Source organism: Ranitomeya imitator, chromosome 1 (genome assembly GCF_032444005.1).
Source record: "Ranitomeya imitator isolate aRanImi1 chromosome 1, aRanImi1.pri, whole genome shotgun sequence".
NCBI lineage: Eukaryota > Metazoa > Chordata > Amphibia > Anura > Dendrobatidae > Ranitomeya > Ranitomeya imitator.
The window spans coordinates 723,225,090-723,243,440 of NC_091282.1; the positions used below are offsets into that span (position 1 = coordinate 723,225,090).

Here is an 18,351-nt window from a genome sequence, read left to right on the forward strand (position 1 = left end):
ACAAGCCCTTGCACTCATCACTAGCTGTCAGCAGTTCTACTGGCAAAGCATTACAGCCATCCTCTGAGATATCTGGAAACCTGCATTCCACTCCACAACCTTCTTCTTTCCCTTTTTCAACGTAAGAAGGAGCTGGCGTTTGTGTTAATTTGCTCCCATTGTGAACATCCTATCAAAATTAGTGCCAGGTTCTAACTGACTGTGCGATTTGCAATAGCAACCGATTAAGGCTACTTTCACACTAGCGTCGGTACGGGGCCGTTGCCATGCATCGGCCCGACGTACCAACGCAAACTTCGAAAAAAAAGAACAACGTGGGCAGCGGATGCAGTTTTACAACGCATTCGCTGCCCCATTGTAAGATCTGGGGAGGAGGGGGCGGAGTTCCGGCCACGCATGTGCGGTCAGAAATGGCAGACTCGACGCACCAAAAAACGTTACATGGAACTTTTTTGTGCCGACGGTCCACCAAAACACGATGCATCCGTCACATGACGGATGCGACGTGTGGCGATACGTCGCAATGCGTCGCTAATGCAAGTCTATGGAGAAAAAACGTATCCTGCGGGCAACTTTGCAGGATGCGTTTTTACTCCAAAACGACGCATTGCGACGTACGTCAAAAAACGCTAGTGTGAAAGTAGCCTTAGATTGCTGCTTTCATTTTCTAAATGGCCTCTGAAAAAAGAATCTGGGAATGCGTTATCTGTGAACCTTGGGTTTTCTATCTTTTAGCGCATTGTCTGATTCAGACCAGAATAATAGATAAGGGTCACACCATCTACAAAGCTGCTTGTCTTTTCTTTTGCTGTTCTTGCATTACAGTAAATTGATCTTATTGTGAACTGTGAAATTCTTCATTTCTCCTGTGGAGGCGCTGCAGTGGAATTGAACATTTAGGCCTGTTTCACACATCAGTTTTTAGCCGTCAGGCACAATCCGGCTAAATGTGAAAAAACGGATCCTTTGCAAATTGTGAAAACCTGATGAGAGAGACACTATATCTCCAGAACGGAAAATGCAGCTACGGGGCATGCGCAATGTAAAAAAAAAAACAAATTGGTAGCCGGATTCACTCATTTCACATCATGTTTCATCCGTTTTTAGCCAGACAGAAAATACGTTCCTCTGTACGTTTTCTCCAGCCACCGGAAAACACGTTTTTGACGGATCCGGCAAAAGAAGGATGAAACGTGAGGCTATCCGGCGCTAATACAAGTCAATGCGAAAAAAACAGATACAGCGGCAAGTTTTGCTGGGTTGTTGTTTTTTTGTTTTTTTTTTGCCGGATTGTGCCTGACGGCATAAACCTTACTACATGTTGGTGCTCCAAAACAGGTTGTAGCTTGTCACTGGGGATCTAAAGGGCAGGACACCCTATAATCAATCAGATTATTTATGGGTGCTCAATTTGTGGCATATACTAAACCGATAAGCAATTTTTCTCAAGGACTTTAAGACTAATCGTAAATATACTAATTGTATTGATGGGATCGATGAAAACGGACATAACCGTAATATTTTCCATACAGAACTTTTTAAAAATGTTGTAAAATCCAGTACTGTGCAAAAGTTGTAGAAAAATTACTGCAAAGTAAGATTGTTGTAAAAAAAAAAGTGTTTTATCCGTTAACAAAATGCAAAATGAATGATCAAAAGAGAAATTAAATCAAATCAACTTTTAGTGTGACCGCACTTTGCCGTAAAACATAGCGCTGCGCAGGACTTCTCTAGGACTCCACCCCAAATATAGTATAGATGAAGAACTTGGCACTCCAAAATAGATGCAAGGACTAGTAACATTTCACAAAAGCAATTCACTGTATGTACAGATTAACGTTTCGGCCTGTAATTGGGTCTTCTTCAGAACAGACTGCAGCTTTAAATGAAGAATTTGTTATATAAAAATGAATGTGGTAAGTGTGCTCAAGCCATATTCCAATTTTGCAAAACGATCTGAATAAGGTGTCTAAATGGGCAAGCACTTGGCAAATGAGGTTTAATGTAGATAAATGTAAGGTAATGCACCTAGGACGGAGTAATCCTATTGCTACATATACATTAAATGGGAAAGTACGCAGGGCTACAGAACAGGAGAAGGACTTAGGTAATTTGGTTACAAGTAAGCTGAGCAGCAGCACTCCATGTCAAGCAGCAGCCGTAAAAGCAAAGAAGATGTTAGGATGTATAAAAAGAGCGAAAATCCCGCGATTACAACGTATTGTTACCCCTTTATAAATTGCTTGTGAAACCACATCTAGAATATGGGATCCAATTTTGAGTCCTGCATTTAAAAAATGATATTCAGAAATTAGTCAGTCCAAAGGTGGCAACTAGATTATGACAAGGGATGGAAGACCTCTCATATGATGAGAGGTTGGAAAAGTTGGGCTTGTTTAGCTTAGTAAAAAGACGCCTCAGAGGAGATCTCATTTATATGTATAGATATATGTGTGGTCAGTACAAATGACTGGCTCATGACGACTTGTTCCTTCCAAGGACCGTACTGAGGGACCAGGGGGCAGGCATTATGGAAAGGCAATTCCGGCAGCTAAATAGGAAAAAGTTCTTTACAGTTAGAGCAGACAAACTGTGGAATGCCGACCACAAGAGGTAGTAATGGCAGACACTATAATGGCTTTTATACAAGGGCTGGATGATTTCCTCAGTACATATAACATTGTGGGTTATGGTTAATTTAGTGACAAAAAAACGATTTGTGGAGAATGGTTGAACGTGATGGACCTAGGTCTTTATTTCATCCTATGTAAAATATGCCGGTTTGTGCTGAGAGAGTAGCTCTTATTTTTAGATATCAAGTTCTATATATCAAGTTCTATATATCTGCAATCTTTTCTGATGAAGTCCTGACAACAGCTTGAAATGTTAACCTGTGTACACGGTGGATTGCTTTTGTGAAATAAATGTTCCTAATTCTTGCATCTACCTTGGAGAGCCAAGTTCTTCGTCTAAACTTTGCTTTAGGACAGCATCATTTTATCTAGGTGCACTGCATGCAGCTTTTGGAGGAACTTGACAAGGAGGTTGTTCCAAACATCTTCGAGAACCAATCACAGTTCTTTTCAGGATGTTGCTTGTGCAAATCCTTCTGTCTCTTCATGAAACCACAGACAGACCTGGTGAAGCGCAATGGGCAGCACAGTGGCTCAGTGGTTAGCACTGTTTTTATGCACTGGACAAAGGACAACCACCAAGGACAACATCTGCAAGGAGTTTGTATGTTCTCCCCGTGTTTGCGTGGGTTTCCTCCCACATTCCAAACACATTTTGATTGGGGCTCACAGTCTAAATTCCCTATGGGGACAGCAATTATAATGTCTGTAAAGCACTGCCGAATATAATAGCACTATGTACGCCAAGCACAATAAATGAGGGGGATAATGATGGATGATCCAACCTCTCTGCTGCCATTCAAGGTCTCCTTGTAATTCTTTACGTCTAAGATTTCTCTCTTGTTTGTTCTCTTCATTTATTTTTATCAATTAACACAAACCAAACTTTTTTTCTTTTTGAAGGGAAAAAAACTCCAAGTAAATGTGGCGCTAAGCACCTACGGATTTTTTGAATGCATCCACTTCAAGTGAAAAATGTTAATAAAAATTCATTTATTTTCTCAAAATAAAAAAATAAAATATATTTGTAAAATATTTTTAAAAAACAGTACAACGCGTTTCGGCTGCTATTTTTACAGTGCAGCCTTCATCAGGTAGCAAAAAAACAAAAAGAACAAACAATACAATAAGCACTATAAAATGATGTTACAACCTCCAAGTTCTCTTATTTATGAGGGTTCCTAGAAGGGATTAGCAGGGCGGGACCAGGGATCAGGTTCTCCTTTCCTGATAACTAGCTACATGGTAGCCTCTAAAGAGACTCATTTTTCTTCTATATATAAAAGAGCAGTTTAGTACTTCTATTCTATCCAAAATGAGCTTTTAAATACATGGTATTACACTGTTACGTACAAACACAACATTAAAAATATAGGTATATACACAATCATAAATTTGATTCACTCCAATACCTCATCAATTCCACTACTATCAATTCATCCCATAAAATACATTAAAAAAAACGAAACAAACAAAAAAAAAAAAAAAAAAAATATATATATATATATATATATATATATATATATATATATATATATATATATATATATATATATATATATATATATATATATATATATATATATATATATATATATATATAATGTGTGTGCTGCACACCTTATTGGATTATACAACATACGGAGAAGAGTTGCCTAAAGAATTGATTCCTTGAGAATCTCAACGTGCGTTTCTTACCGATAGAAGGTGAGCATAACTACAAATAAAAGAAATGTTTTTAACTTGTTGGTAAAAACGTATTGCGCTCAGAGGAAGCGCCGCACTTCTCTTTTTTTTCCCCGCTTTCCCTAAACCAGGGTATTTCTAAAGACTTTTTCTTTTTGAAGACATTCCTACTTTACAACATTTTTATTTCTACTTTTGCACAGTTCTGTATGTTTGTGTATGTCTTTAGAAAATCTCTATGGCTGGCCTAAAACTATATATATATATTTTTTGGCTATGTTTCAGGTTCATGTGCTCACAACTGCCCAATCAAGTTCTCAAGAGCATCAGTATAATAGACTCCCCCGGTATCCTGTCTGGAGAGAAGCAGCGTATCAGTAGAGGTTGGTTATATTCATGTACTGCATGTGGAGAATGGCACAGCTGTGGGAAGTCGCTGTCCTGAATGAATGAACACATTGATATTTGCATTTAACTCTCTTTTCAGTAACTTCACGTGACAACCCTACTGTCTGGTAGTGTTGTGTTTTTGTTTTTTCTTGATAGAAGTACAGTTTTACATGATTTTTTTTTTTATGGGAGGTGGGGTGCGATCTATGTGATTGAAACTATCCAAATTATTATTTTACCTTTTTATTATATAGCTTGTCTCCTTCGCCTCATTGGGGGACACAGACCGTGGGGTGTATGCTGCTGCCACTAGGAGGCTGACACTAAGTGATACAAGAAAAGTTGGCTCCTCCCCTGCAGTATACACCCTCCTGCTGGCTCTCAGCTAACCAGTTCTTGCTTGGTGTCCGTAGGAGGCACACGGACGGGTCTGCTATTCAGACCCAGAACTCCTTTATCTTTTTACCTTATACAACGGATGAATGGGGAGACGGATTCTTTCATGTTCCGATCTCCCCGAACCAACAACAGGCGAGCACGGGAGTATTACCTCTCCGTATCCTCTCCTGCGACGTGGGAAGCCACTGCCTGAGCTGATTCTAGGGGCGACGGGCCCCTTCAAGGGCACCGATCTCCCCTCTCCCTTTTCAGACGAGCACTGAAGTGTCACCTCCAGTATCCTCTTCTGCAGCCAGGCCTATTGCCGGACATTCAGCCCTGCCCACCAGGTTTTACCCTCGGCTGTACAGAGGCACCTTCCAGCGTGGTGTCCGAGCAGCCCCCACTGCACCACCACTATTAAAAGCGGATGGTACAAGGAGGCGGACGGTTCCTGTCCTCCTCCGTGCAAAAGGGACCATGGATTGAGGTTTTTTCTCTATCACTGCACCGTTCAAACCGCAGCGACAGCAGAGATTCCCTTCTTAATGACCTGCTGAACAGAGTTGCATACTCTGCCTTGCGGCAGATTCCTAGGTAACTGCTGGGTTTTGAGCGGCTGGAGGGCTCAGCGCAAGCGGCGGTTTTCCCCCTTTTTTCCTTTTCCCCTTCTTTCTCGCTCGGCGCCAGCCTGCACCAAATATTTATCCCCCGGCTTTGCCTTCGTGTAGGCCGCAATCCGGAGTCTCCGCCCATGCTAGGCCACGCGTTAAGGCTCCGCCCCCCCTATTCTGGCGCTTCTCGCTCAGGACGAGAGCACACCATATTCTCTGCGCCCATGTCCATCCCCCTGCTGCTTCCGGACACGAGCTGTGTACACCCGGAAGCGGCTGCTGCATCGGTCCCGGCGGTGTTCAGCGCTGGAGAATCTTATCCAACGCTGGCCGGAGTTTCAGGACCCGGGTAGGGAGACGCCGCTCCATGTCCATAAAGCTGGTTTTAAAGGTACGCAATACGTGCAGTATTCCCTGGCCCCCAAAACCTAGTCTTAAAGGCACACGACCGGCATAAACGCACAACCAGCATGAGCGCTATGCCCCGTATTCCCTGGTCCTACAGCTATTAAAGGCTCCCGACCAGCAACCCCATGTCTTATACGTTCATGACCAGCATTCCCTGGTCTTAAAGTTACACGACCAGCATCCCCTGGTCTTAAGGGTACATGACCAGCATTCACTGGTCTTAAAGGCACAGGACTAGCATTCCCTGGTCTTAAATGCACATCCCCAGCATGGTCTGGTATTTTTTCCCCAGAATACCTAGTTCCATCTGAGTTCATCACTGCCGCAATCCATGGTTTCTCTGACCAATAGATTGTACCCCTATTTGAACCCGCTGTGGTTCGGAGTGCTCGCAGGCCCAATACAGATGGATCCTCTCCTACACGGGGGCCGTCGGTTAGCAAAGGCCACAAGTATTCTAAACGTAAAGGCGTCTTGAAATTGGGAGCTTCGCTTCTTGTTTTCCCTCACGCCTATTTTGGCCATCAACTAATCTGTCGATTCACAAGGACTATGGTTCTGCCCTAGATCAGGCAGGTTTTTGTCCAAACGGAGATAAACTCCCTAGTAGTGCATTTGCCCTTTTTTTTTTTTTTTCTTTTCCCGGGACAGAGCGTCTGGATAAGAGATTGACTGGCGAGCACCATAGTAACGCAGTGGAAAACACTGGTGTTTATACAGCATGGGAGTCCAGGATTCCGGGCTTGCCATGAGCAATCGCAAATGGTCTTGCTCTAGGAACAGAAGCCTCTTCAAGCGACACCAGATGCCATGCCTTAATTGTTTTTTAAGGGCGACTGGTCCTTCAAAGGACACCGATCTCCTCACACCATCATCAAATGAGTACATGGAGCGAACGAGCACATGGAGCGTCGCCTCCTCGTATACTCTGGGCGACGGGTCCTTCAAAGGACACCGATCTCCTCACATCATTAAATGAGCACATGCAGTGTTGCTTCCACGCGTACTCTAGGCGACGGGTCCTTCAAAGGACACTGATGTCCTCACACCATCATCAAATGAGCACATGGAGTGTCACCTCCACGTATATTCTTCTACAGCTGGGCCTAATGCCAACCCGGTCCTCCCTGGGACTTGAACTCGGTGGATGTACAGATGCCCTCCATTTGACGTCCGAGCAGCTCCCCTCTGCATCGCCACTATTTAACGGACGATGCGTGGTGGCAGACGATTCCTCTCCACCTCCCTGTTAAGGGTTGGTGGATTGAGAGTTCATCCTTTTATCTCTGCACATTCAATGACGGCAGCTACTCAGGAGATGGCTTGTTTTCCTCACCTGGCGGATGCAGCCACGCACTTTGCTACCTGGCAGTTTAACTTCTATGGTATATCTACCAGTATCCCTGCCCGATAGATCATCTTTTTAAAAATACCATGGACTGTCAGACAATGACTTGCTCTGTTTTGCGGCATCAAGTTCAGCGTTTTTTACCTTTCCTTAGCCCGCACGGGTTGCCAGACCAATGGTCTACTGGCCGGAGACCTTAGCTACCTTGCTTCACCGTAACAGAAAAGATTTGGGGCAGTGTCGGCAACACGTAGGAGTAAATGTGCTATACACCCCACCACAGGGTGTTTAGTCTGTGTTGCTCTTGTTACTAATGGTTCCAGTGTTGGTCTATATTTATTTGATTCAGATTAGTTCTCTCTCTTTCCGGAGACAGTACAGCTGACCAATCAAATCTCGTGAGCAGGAGGCTCTTTCAATGCGGCTAGTTGCACGGCGCTGTCCGCAGCGAATGCCATTTAATTCGGAAGGGCTTTATGGATCTGAGAACGGAGGCATACTCTGCGCTCCCAAAAAAAAAAATCCTCTGACATCACACCCTTACAGAGTGGTCGCTTATTCGGTGTGAATAGTTGGGGGTGTTCCCTACCTAGGAACGAAGGATCACAAGTGTCCTATAGATCCAACCAACAGCGGAAGGATTGTCCAGGACAGTCTAGATCTAAGGGATCTTGGTTCCAACAAAGAGGACCGAAAAGTAAGACCGATCCTGGACCTCTAACTTCTAACAAGCTTCAAAAAGTTCCTCCTTCTTTAGATGGAGTTCCTCCACTCTTCCATCACTTCAATGGAAAAAGGTGGAGTTTTCTGGCATCCATCGACATTGGGGATGCGTACCTTCACAAGTCACGTCCTTGCCTTTCGGCTGTGCTACCGCTCCCAAAGTGTTCACCATTATCATGGTGGCGGTCATGTCCCTCTGGCACTCAGGGGAGGACGGTCACGCACCCAATCTGGTCGTCCTCCAGCCGTTCTTCCAGGATTACGCTGAACCCGTCTATATATAACTTACGATACCCTTCCTCACCTGGGCTGGCGGATAGACTTAGACAGGTCTTCCTCATTCCCAGCCCGGCACCTATCCTTATTAACCCCTTAGCGACCGCCGATACGCCTTTTAACGGCGGCCGCTAAGGGTACTTAAACCACAGCGCCGTTAACTAACGGCGCTGTGGAAAAAGTCCATAGCGCCCCCCAGAGGCCGATTTTCTCCGGGGTCTCGGCTGCCGAGGGTAGCCGAGACCCCAGAGAACATGATTCGGGGGGTTTTTAACCCACCCCGCATTTGCGATCGCCAGTAATCAACCGTTTACCGGCGATCGCAAAAAAAAAAAAAGCGATCTCTTTTTAATTTCTCTGTCCTCCGATGTGATCGCACATCGGAGGACAGAGAAAAGGGGTCCCAGGTGGCCCCCCAATACTCACCTAGCTCCCCCGATGCTCCTCGTGTCTCCCGGTGGGCGCCGCCATCTTCAAAATGGCGGGCGCATGCGCAGTGCGCCCGCCGGCCGGCACCGGGAGAATCTTTGGGGTCTCGGCTGCCGGGGGTAGCCGAGACCCCAAAGAGCACAATCGGGGTCGGTATTACCGACCCCTGTTTTGCGATCGCCGGTAATTAACTGTTTACCGGCGACCGCAAAAAAAAAAAAAAAAAAGTAAAGTGTAATTCTCTGTCCTCTGATGTGATCGCACATCAGAGGACAGAGAAATAGGGGGATTCGGGGACCCTAGCATACTCACCTAGGTCCCTGGATCCTCTTGCTGCTCCTCCTGGCCGCCGGCAGCAGAACATGGTGGACGCATGCCCAGTGCGCCCGCCATCTGTCTCCATCTGCCGGCCGGCAGGAGAACAGCAGTTGGGGCTAAAATTAGGGGTAGGGTTAGGTTAGGGTTAGGTTAGGGGTAGGGTTAGGGTTAGGTTAGGGTTAGGGGTAGGGTTAGGGTTAGGTTAGGGGTAGGGGTAGGGTTAGGGTTAGGTTAGGGGTAGGGTTAGGGGTAGGGTTAGGTTAGGGTTAGGGGTAGGGTTAGGTTAGGGGTAGGGTTAGGTTAGGGGTAGGGCTAGGGTTGGGGCTAAATTTAGGGTTAGGGTTGGGGCTAAATTTAGGGTTAGGGTTGGGGCTAAACTTAGGGTTAGGCTTCTTTCACACTTACGTCGGTACGGGGCCGTCGCAATGCGTCGGCCCGACATACCGACGCACGTTGTGAAAATTGTGCACAACGTGGGCAGCAGCTGTAGTTTTTCAACACATCCGCTGCCCAATCTATGTCCTGGGGAGGAGGGGGCGGAGTTACGGCCACGCATGCGCGGTCAGAAGTGGCGGATGCGACGTACAAAAAAACGTTTCATTGAACGTTTTTTTGTGCCGACGCTCTGCCAAAACACAACTGATCCAGTGCACGACGGACGCGACGTGTGGCCATCCGTCACGATCCGTCGGCAATACAAGTCTATGGGCAAAAAACGCATCCTGCGGGCACATTTGCAGGATCCGTTTCTTGTCCAAAACGACGGATTGCGACGGAATGCCAAACGACGCAAGTGTGAAAGTAGCCCTAGGGCTAGGGTTAGGGTTGGGGCTAAAGTTAGGGCTAGGGTTGGGGCTAAAGTTAGGGTTAGAGCTGGGATTAGGGTTAGGGTTTGGATTAGGGTTCGTATTAGGGTTAGGGTTGGCATTAGGGTTACGCTTGGGATTAGGGTTAGGTTTTGGATTAGGGTTAAGGTTAGGGTTGTGATTAGGGGTGTATTGGGGTTAGGGTTAGGTTTGAGGTTAGGGTTGAGATTAGGATTAGGGGTGTGTTGGATTTAGGGTTTTGATTAGGGTTATGGTTAGGGTTGACATTAGGGTTGTTTTGGGGTAAGGGTTGTGATTATGGTTAGGGTTAGTGATTAGGATTATGGATGAGGTTGGGATTAGGGTTAGGGGTGGGTTGGGGTTGGGGTTGGAGCTAGAATTGGGGGGTTTCCACTGTTTAGGTACATCAGGGGGTCTCCAAACACGACAGCCAATTTTGCGCTCAAAAAGTCAAATGGTGCTCCCTCCCTTCTGAGCTCTGCCGTGCGCCCAAACAGTGGGTTACCCCCACATATGGGGTACCAGCATACTCAGGACAAATTGGACAACAACTTTTGGGGTCCAGTTTCTCTTGTTACCCTTGTGAAAATAAAAATTTGGTGGCTAAAAAATCTTTTTTGTGGAAAAAAAATTTTTTTTTTATTTTCACGGCTCTGCATTATAAACTTCTGTGAAGCACTTGGGCATTCAAGGTTCTCACCACACATCTAGATAAGTTCCATGGGGGGTCTAGTTTCCAAAATGGGGTCACTTGTGGGGGATTTCTACTGTTTAGGCACATCAGGGGCTCTCCAAACGCGACATGGCGTCCGATCTCAATTCCAGCCAATTCTACATTGAAAAAGTAAAACGGCACTCTTTCTCTTCCAAGCTCTGCGGTGCGCCCAAACAGTGGTTTACCCCCACATATTGGGTATCGACGTACTCAGGAGAAATTGCACAACAACTTTTGTGGTTTAATTTCTCCTGTTACCCTTGTGAAAATAAAAATTTGTGGGCAAAAAGATCATTTTTGTAGAAAAAATGCAAATTTTTTTTTTCACGGCTCTACGTTATAAACTTCTGTGAAGCACATGGGGGTTCAAAGTGCTCGCCACACATCTAGATAAGTTCCTTAAGGGGTCTAGTTTCCAAAATGGTGTCACTTGTGGGGGATTTCCACTGTTTAGGCACATCAGGGGCTCTCCAAACGCGACATGGCGTCCAATCTCAATTCCAGCCAATTCTACATTGAAAAAGTAAAACGCACTCCTTCTCTTCTAAGTTCTGCGGTGCGCCCTAACAGTGGTTTACCCCCACATATGGGGTATTGGCGTATTCAGGAGAAATTGCATAACAAAATTTATGGTTACATTTCTGTTTTTACACTTGTGAAAATAAAAAAAATGGTTCTGAATTAAGATGTTTGCAAAAAAAAGTTAAATGTTCATTTTTTCCTTCCACATTGTTTCAGTTCCTGTGAAGCACGTAAAGGGTTAATAAACTTCTTGAATGTGGTTTTGAGAACCTTGAGGAGTGTAGTTTTTAGAATGGTGTCACACTTCATTATTTTCTATCATATAGACCCCTCAAAATGACTTCAAATGTGATGTGGTCCCTAAAAAAAAATGGTGTTGTAAAAATGAGAAATTGCTGGTCAACTTTTAACCCTTATAACTCCCTAACAAAAAAAAATTTTGTTTCCAAAATTGTGCTGATGTAAAGTAGACATGTGGGAAATGTTATTTATTAACTATTTTTTATGACATATCTCTCTGATTTAAGGGCATAAAAATACAAAGTTTGAAAACTGCAAAATTTAAAAAATTTTCGCCATATTTCCGTTTTTTTCATAAATAATTGCAAGTAATATCGAAGAAATGTTACCACTAACATGAAGTACAATATGTCACGAAAAAACAATCTCAGAATCAGCGGGATCCGTTGAAGCGTTCCAGAGTTATAACCTCATAAAGTGACAGTGGTCAGAATTGCAAAAATTGGCCTGGTCATTAAGTACCAAATTGGCTCTGTCACTAAGGGGTTAAGGATGATCCTGGACACCTCCAGAGGGTTGGAATCCTCCCTTGAGACAAGGCCGTGGTCCTCCAACAGGGAGCCCCCCGCACTTGGTCATTCATCCCCTCATTCCGGGCCGGAATAGTCATCCGGCAATTCAATGGCAAATGCCAGAACGGCCTGTCTGGTCGTGGGCTTTCTTTTCTGCTACGTCATTGAAAGAAGCGGGTTCTCAAGCCCCGGTCCATACCTGCCCTCATTTCTTCTGATTTGATTGCCCAGTCACGTAGTAGCCTGCCCAGTCACGTAGTAGCCTGCCCAGTCACGTAGTAGCCTGCCCAGTCACGTAGTAGCCTGCCCAGTCACGTAGTAGCCTGCCCAGTCACGTAGTAGCCTGCCCAGTCACGTAGTAGCCTGCCCAGTCACGTAGTAGCCTGCCCAGTCACGTAGTAGCCTGCCCAGTCACGTAGTAGCCTGCCCAGTCACGTAGTAGCCTGCCCAGTCACGTAGTAGCCTGCCCAGTCACGTAGTAGCCTGCCCAGTCACGTAGTAGCCTGCCCAGTCACGTAGTAGCCTGCCCAGTCACGTAGTAGCCTGCCCAGTCACGTAGTAGCCTGCCCAGTCACGTAGTAGCCTGCCCAGTCACGTAGTAGCCTGCCCAGTCACGTAGTAGCCTGCCCAGTCACGTAGTAGCCTGCCCAGTCACGTAGTAGCCTGCCCAGTCACGTAGTAGCCTGCCCAGTCACGTAGTAGCCTGCCCAGTCACGTAGTAGCCTGCCCAGTCACGTAGTAGCCTGCCCAGTCACGTAGTAGCCTGCCCAGTCACGTAGTAGCCTGCCCAGTCACGTAGTAGCCTGCCCAGTCACGTAGTAGCCTGCCCAGTCACGTAGTAGCCTGCCCAGTCACGTAGTAGCCTGCCCAGTCACGTAGTAGCCTGCCCAGTCACGTAGTAGCCTGCCCAGTCACGTAGTAGCCTGCCCAGTCACGTAGTAGCCTGCCCAGTCACGTAGTAGCCTGCCCAGTCACGTAGTAGCCTGCCCAGTCACGTAGTAGCCTGCCCAGTCACGTAGTAGCCTGCCCAGTCACGTAGTAGCCTGCCCAGTCACGTAGTAGCCTGCCCAGTCACGTAGTAGCCTGCCCAGTCACGTAGTAGCCTGCCCAGTCACGTAGTAGCCTGCCCAGTCACGTAGTAGCCTGCCCAGTCACGTAGTAGCCTGCCCAGTCACGTAGTAGCCTGCCCAGTCACGTAGTAGCCTGCCCAGTCACGTAGTAGCCTGCCCAGTCACGTAGTAGCCTGCCCAGTCACGTAGTAGCCTGCCCAGTCACGTAGTAGCCTGCCCAGTCACGTAGTAGCCTGCCCAGTCACGTAGTAGCCTGCCCAGTCACGTAGTAGCCTGCCCAGTCACGTAGTAGCCTGCCCAGTCACGTAGTAGCCTGCCCAGTCACGTAGTAGCCTGCCCAGTCACGTAGTAGCCTGCCCAGTCACGTAGTAGCCTGCCCAGTCACGTAGTAGCCTGCCCAGTCACGTAGTAGCCTGCCCAGTCACGTAGTAGCCTGCCCAGTCACGTAGTAGCCTGCCCAGTCACGTAGTAGCCTGCCCAGTCACGTAGTAGCCTGCCCAGTCACGTAGTAGCCTGCCCAGTCAACGTAGTAGCCTGCCCAGTCAACGTAGTAGCCTGCCCAGTCAACGTAGTAGCCTGCCCAGTCAACGTAGTAGCCTGCCCAGTCAACGTAGTAGCCTGCCCAGTCAACGTAGTAGCCTGCCCAGTCAACGTAGTAGCCTGCCCAGTCACGTAGTAGCCTGCCCAGCCACGTATGTAACAGGTTAAAAAAAGACTTAAAATAAAAAATAAACATATACTCACCTTCCGAGGGCCCATTGTAGTCCTGGCGGCTGTGTGCACGCGGCAGCTTCCGGTCCCAGGGTTGGTATGAGCGCAAGACCTGTGATGATGTCGCAGTCACATGACCGTGACGTCATGGAAGGTCCTTCTCGCATAGCATCCTTGGCACCGGAGCCTGCCGCTTGCACTGCTGAGGACATCGCGCACGTCGGAGGGTGAGAGTAACGTTTTTTATTTTAAATTATTATTTGTAACATTAGATCTTTTTACTATTGATGCTGCATACGCACCATCAATAGTAAAAAGTTGGTCACACAGGGTTAATAGCTGCGTTAATGGAGTGCGTTACACCGCGGCATAACACAGTTCATTAACGCTGCCATTAACCCTGTGTGAGGGCTGACTGGAGGGGAGTATGGAGCGGGCACTGACTACGGGGAGGAAGGAGCTGCCATTTTGCCATCGGACTGCGCCAGTCGCTGATTGGTCGTGGCAAAACGCCCACGACCAATCAGCGATTTGGATTTCCATGACAGACAGAGGCCGCGACCAATGAATATCCGGGACAAATGGAAGTGTCCCTTAGACAATTATATAGTAGACTAGATGGTGGCCCGATTCTAACGCATTGGGTATTCTAGAATATGTATGGCCACGTAGTATATTGCCCAGCCACGTAGTATATTGCCCAGCCACGTAGTATATTGCCCAGCCACGTAGTATATTGCCCAGCCACGTAGTATATTGCCCAGCCACGTAGTATATTGCCCAGCCACGTAGTATATTGCCCAGCCACGTAGTATATTGCCCAGCCACGTAGTATATTGCCCAGCCACGTAGTATATTGCCCAGCCACGTAGTATATTGCCCAGCCACGTAGTATATTGCCCAGCCACGTAGTATATTGCCCAGCCACGTAGTATATTGCCCAGCCACGTAGTATACAGCACAGAGCCACGTAGTATGCACCATATCCCTGTAAAAAAAAAAAAAGAAAAAAAAAGAATTAACCCCTATCTGACCTCGGACGGGATAGTACGTCCGAGGTCAGATCCCCTGCTTTGATGCAGGGCTCCGCGGTGAGCCCGCATCAAAGCCGGGACATGTCAGCTGTTTTGAACAGCTGACATGTGCCCGTAATAGGCGTGGGCAGAATCGCGATCTGCCCGCACCTATTAACTAGTTAAATGCCACTGTCAAACGCAGACAGCGGCATTTAACTACCGCTTCCGGCCGGGCGGCCGGAAATGACGTCATCGCCGACCCCCGTCACATGATCGGGGGTCGGCGATGCTTCAGAATTGTAACCATAGAGGTCCTAGAGACCTCTATGGTTACTGACGACCGGTGGCTGTGAGCGCCACCCTGTGGTCGGCGCTCACAGCACACCTCCATTTCTGCTACATAGCAGCGATCAGCAGATCGCTGCTATGTAGCAGAGCCGATCGTGCTGTGCCTGCTTCTAGCCTCCCATGGAGGCTATTGAAGCATGGCAAAAGTAAAAAAAAAAAAAAGTTTAAAAAAATGTGAAAAAAATAAAAAAAATATAACAGTTTAAATCACCCCCCTTTCGCCCCAATCAAAATAAATCAATAAAAAAAATCAAATCTACACATATTTGGTATCGCCGCGCTCAGAATCGCCCGATCTATCAATTAAAAAAAAGCATTAACCTGATCGCTAAACGGCGTAGCGAGAAAAAAAATTCGAAACGCCAGAATTACGTTTTTTAGGTCGCCGCGACATTGCATTAAAATGCAATAACGGGCGATCAAAAGAACGTATCTGCACCAAAATGCTATCATTAAAAACGCCAGCTCGGCACGCAAAAAATAAGCCCTCAACCGACACCAGATCACGAAAAATGGAGACGCTACGAGTATCGGAAAATGGCGCAATTTTTTTTTTTTTTTTTTTTTTTTTTTAGCAAAGTTTGGATTTTTTTTTCACCACTTAGGTAAAAAATAACCTAGTCATGTTAGGTGTCTATGAACTCATACTGACCTGGAGAATCATAATGGCAGGTCAGTTTTAGCATTTAGTGAACCTAGCAAAAAAGCCAAACAAAAAACAAGTGTGGGATTGCACTTTTTTTGCAATTTCACCGCATTTGGAATTTTTTTTCCCGTTTTCTAGTACACGACATGCTAAAACCAATGATGTCGTTCAAAAGTACAACTCGTCCTGCAAAAAAATAAGCCCTCACATGGCCAAATTGACGGAAAAATAAAAAAGTTATGGCTCTGGGAAGGAGGGGAGTGAAAAACGAACACGGAAAAACGAAAAATCCCAAGGTCATGAAGGGGTTAAAATAAAAAATAGTTACATACCTCCTGGAGCCTCCGGATCGAAGCGTCCGGTTCCCGATGCTTGTCGCGCGCTCCGGTCTGAAGATTGCATTGCGGTCTCACGAGATGATGACGTAGCGGTCTCGCGAGACTGTAAGTCATCTCGCGAGACCGCAATGCATGCAGCGGTCACCGGGGCGTCGCGCGGAGCGGGAAAGGCCGGTTTCTGATCCCGGGGGGCCACCGGAGGGTGAGTATGTAACTATTTTTTATTTTTTTTATTATTTTTAACATTAGATATTTTTACTATTCATGCTGCATAGGCAGTATGAATAGTAAAAAGTTGGTCACACAGGGTTAATAGCAGCGTTAACCGAGTGCGTTACACCGCGGTCAACGCTGCCATTAACCCTGTGTGAGCACTGACCGGAGGGGAGTATGCGGACGCCGGGCACTGACTGTGGGGAGGAAGGAGCGGCCATTTTCTTTCAGACTGTGGCCGTCGCGGCAGCCATGACAGGCAGCTGCCGAGACCAATCAGCGAATGAATAACCATGACAGAAAGACAGACAGAAGGACAGACGGAAGTGACCCTTAGACAAATATATAGTAGATATAGCTTTTTTTATTATCTAACTTTTTTATTGAATGTACTTTTTTTTTTTTATTACCGGTATTTACTTTATTTTATTATATACGGTACTTAATTTTTACATGAAAACTTTGTTCATATGTGTCTTGATTTACATTTGTAATGGAAACTGCAAAATGTTGCTGGATAAGTCATTAAACAAACGTTAATTAACGTGACCAAACTAGGTCCCATCTCGGTTGTGATGTGGGGTCTGGCATTTTGATGACAGGAATAGACTAAGGCTATGTGCACACGTTCAGGAATTCATGCAGAAAATTCCTGTGAAAATCCGGACATTTCTGGCAGATTTCCGCATGAAATCCGCATGCGGTTTTTTGCGCGGTTTTGACGCGTTTTTTGCGCGGTTTTTTCCGGACATTTCCCAATTCATTAGACAGTGGGAAAACCGCGAAAAAAACGCAAAATTAATGAGCAGGTTCATTATTTTTCAGCAATGCGTTTTTCATGCGGAAAAACGCACATCATGTGCACAGAAATTGCGGATTTCATTAAAAATGATAGAATGCTTAATGTATGCAGATTATTTGCGGTTTTATAGCGTTTTTATAGCGCAAAAACTCTAGAAAACCGCAAATAATCTGCAACGTGTGCACATAGCCTAAATGTTCTTCCAAAGCTACACGTTCCCCTACACAGAAATTAGATGCTTGGGGTTTTAGTCCATACATTTATCATGATCCTGACCTAATTTTTTAACCCCTTCATGACCCAGCCTATTTTGACCTTAATGACCTGGCCGTTTTTTGCAATTCTGACCAGTGTCCCTTTATGAGGTAATAACTCAGGAACGCTTCAACGGATCCTAGCGGTTCTGAGATTGTTTTTTCGTGACATATTGGGCTTCATGTTAGTGGTAAATTTAGGTCAATAAATTCTGCGTTTATTTGTGATAAAAACGGAAATTTGGCGAAAATTTTGAAAATTTCGCAATTTTCACATTTTGAATTTTTATTCTGTTAAACCAGAGAGTTATGTGACACAAAATAGTTTATAAATAACATTTCCCACATATGTACTTTACATCAGCACAATTTTGGAAACAAAAATTTTTTTTGTTAGGAAGTTATAAGGGTTAAAATTTGACCAGCGATTTCTCATTTTTACAACGAAATTTACAAAACCATTTTTTTTTAGGGACCACTTCACATTTGAAGTCAGTTTGAGGGGTCTATATGGCTGAAAATACCCAAAAGTGACACCATTCTAAAAACTGCACCCCTCAAGGTGCACAAAACCACATTCCAGAAGTTTATTAACCCTTCAGGTGCTTCTCCGCAGCAGAAGCAACATGGAAGGAAAAAATGAACATTTAACTTTTTTGTCACAAAAATGATCTTTTAGCAACAATTTTTTTATTTTCCCAATGGTAAAAGGAGAAACTGAACCACGAAAGTTGTTGTCCAATTTGTCCTGAGTGAGCTGATACCTCATATGTGCGGGTAAACCACTGTTTGGGCGCACGGCAATGCTTGGAAGGGAAGGAGCGCCATTTGACTTTTTGAATGAAAAATTGGCTCCACTCTTTAGCGGACACCA

At 45.7% G+C, this 18,351-nt stretch overlaps 1 protein-coding gene across 1 annotated transcript in view; it reads left to right on the forward strand.

Moving 5' to 3' along the window:
• EHD4 (EH domain containing 4) overlaps positions 1–18,351 on the forward strand; it is an 86,111-nt gene that overhangs the window by 20,452 nt on the left and 47,308 nt on the right. The window contains exon 3 of the mRNA XM_069732519.1: positions 4,605–4,702. Coding sequence (XP_069588620.1) covers positions 4,605–4,702 — 98 coding nt within the window. The remainder of the gene's footprint in view (positions 1–4,604; positions 4,703–18,351) is intronic.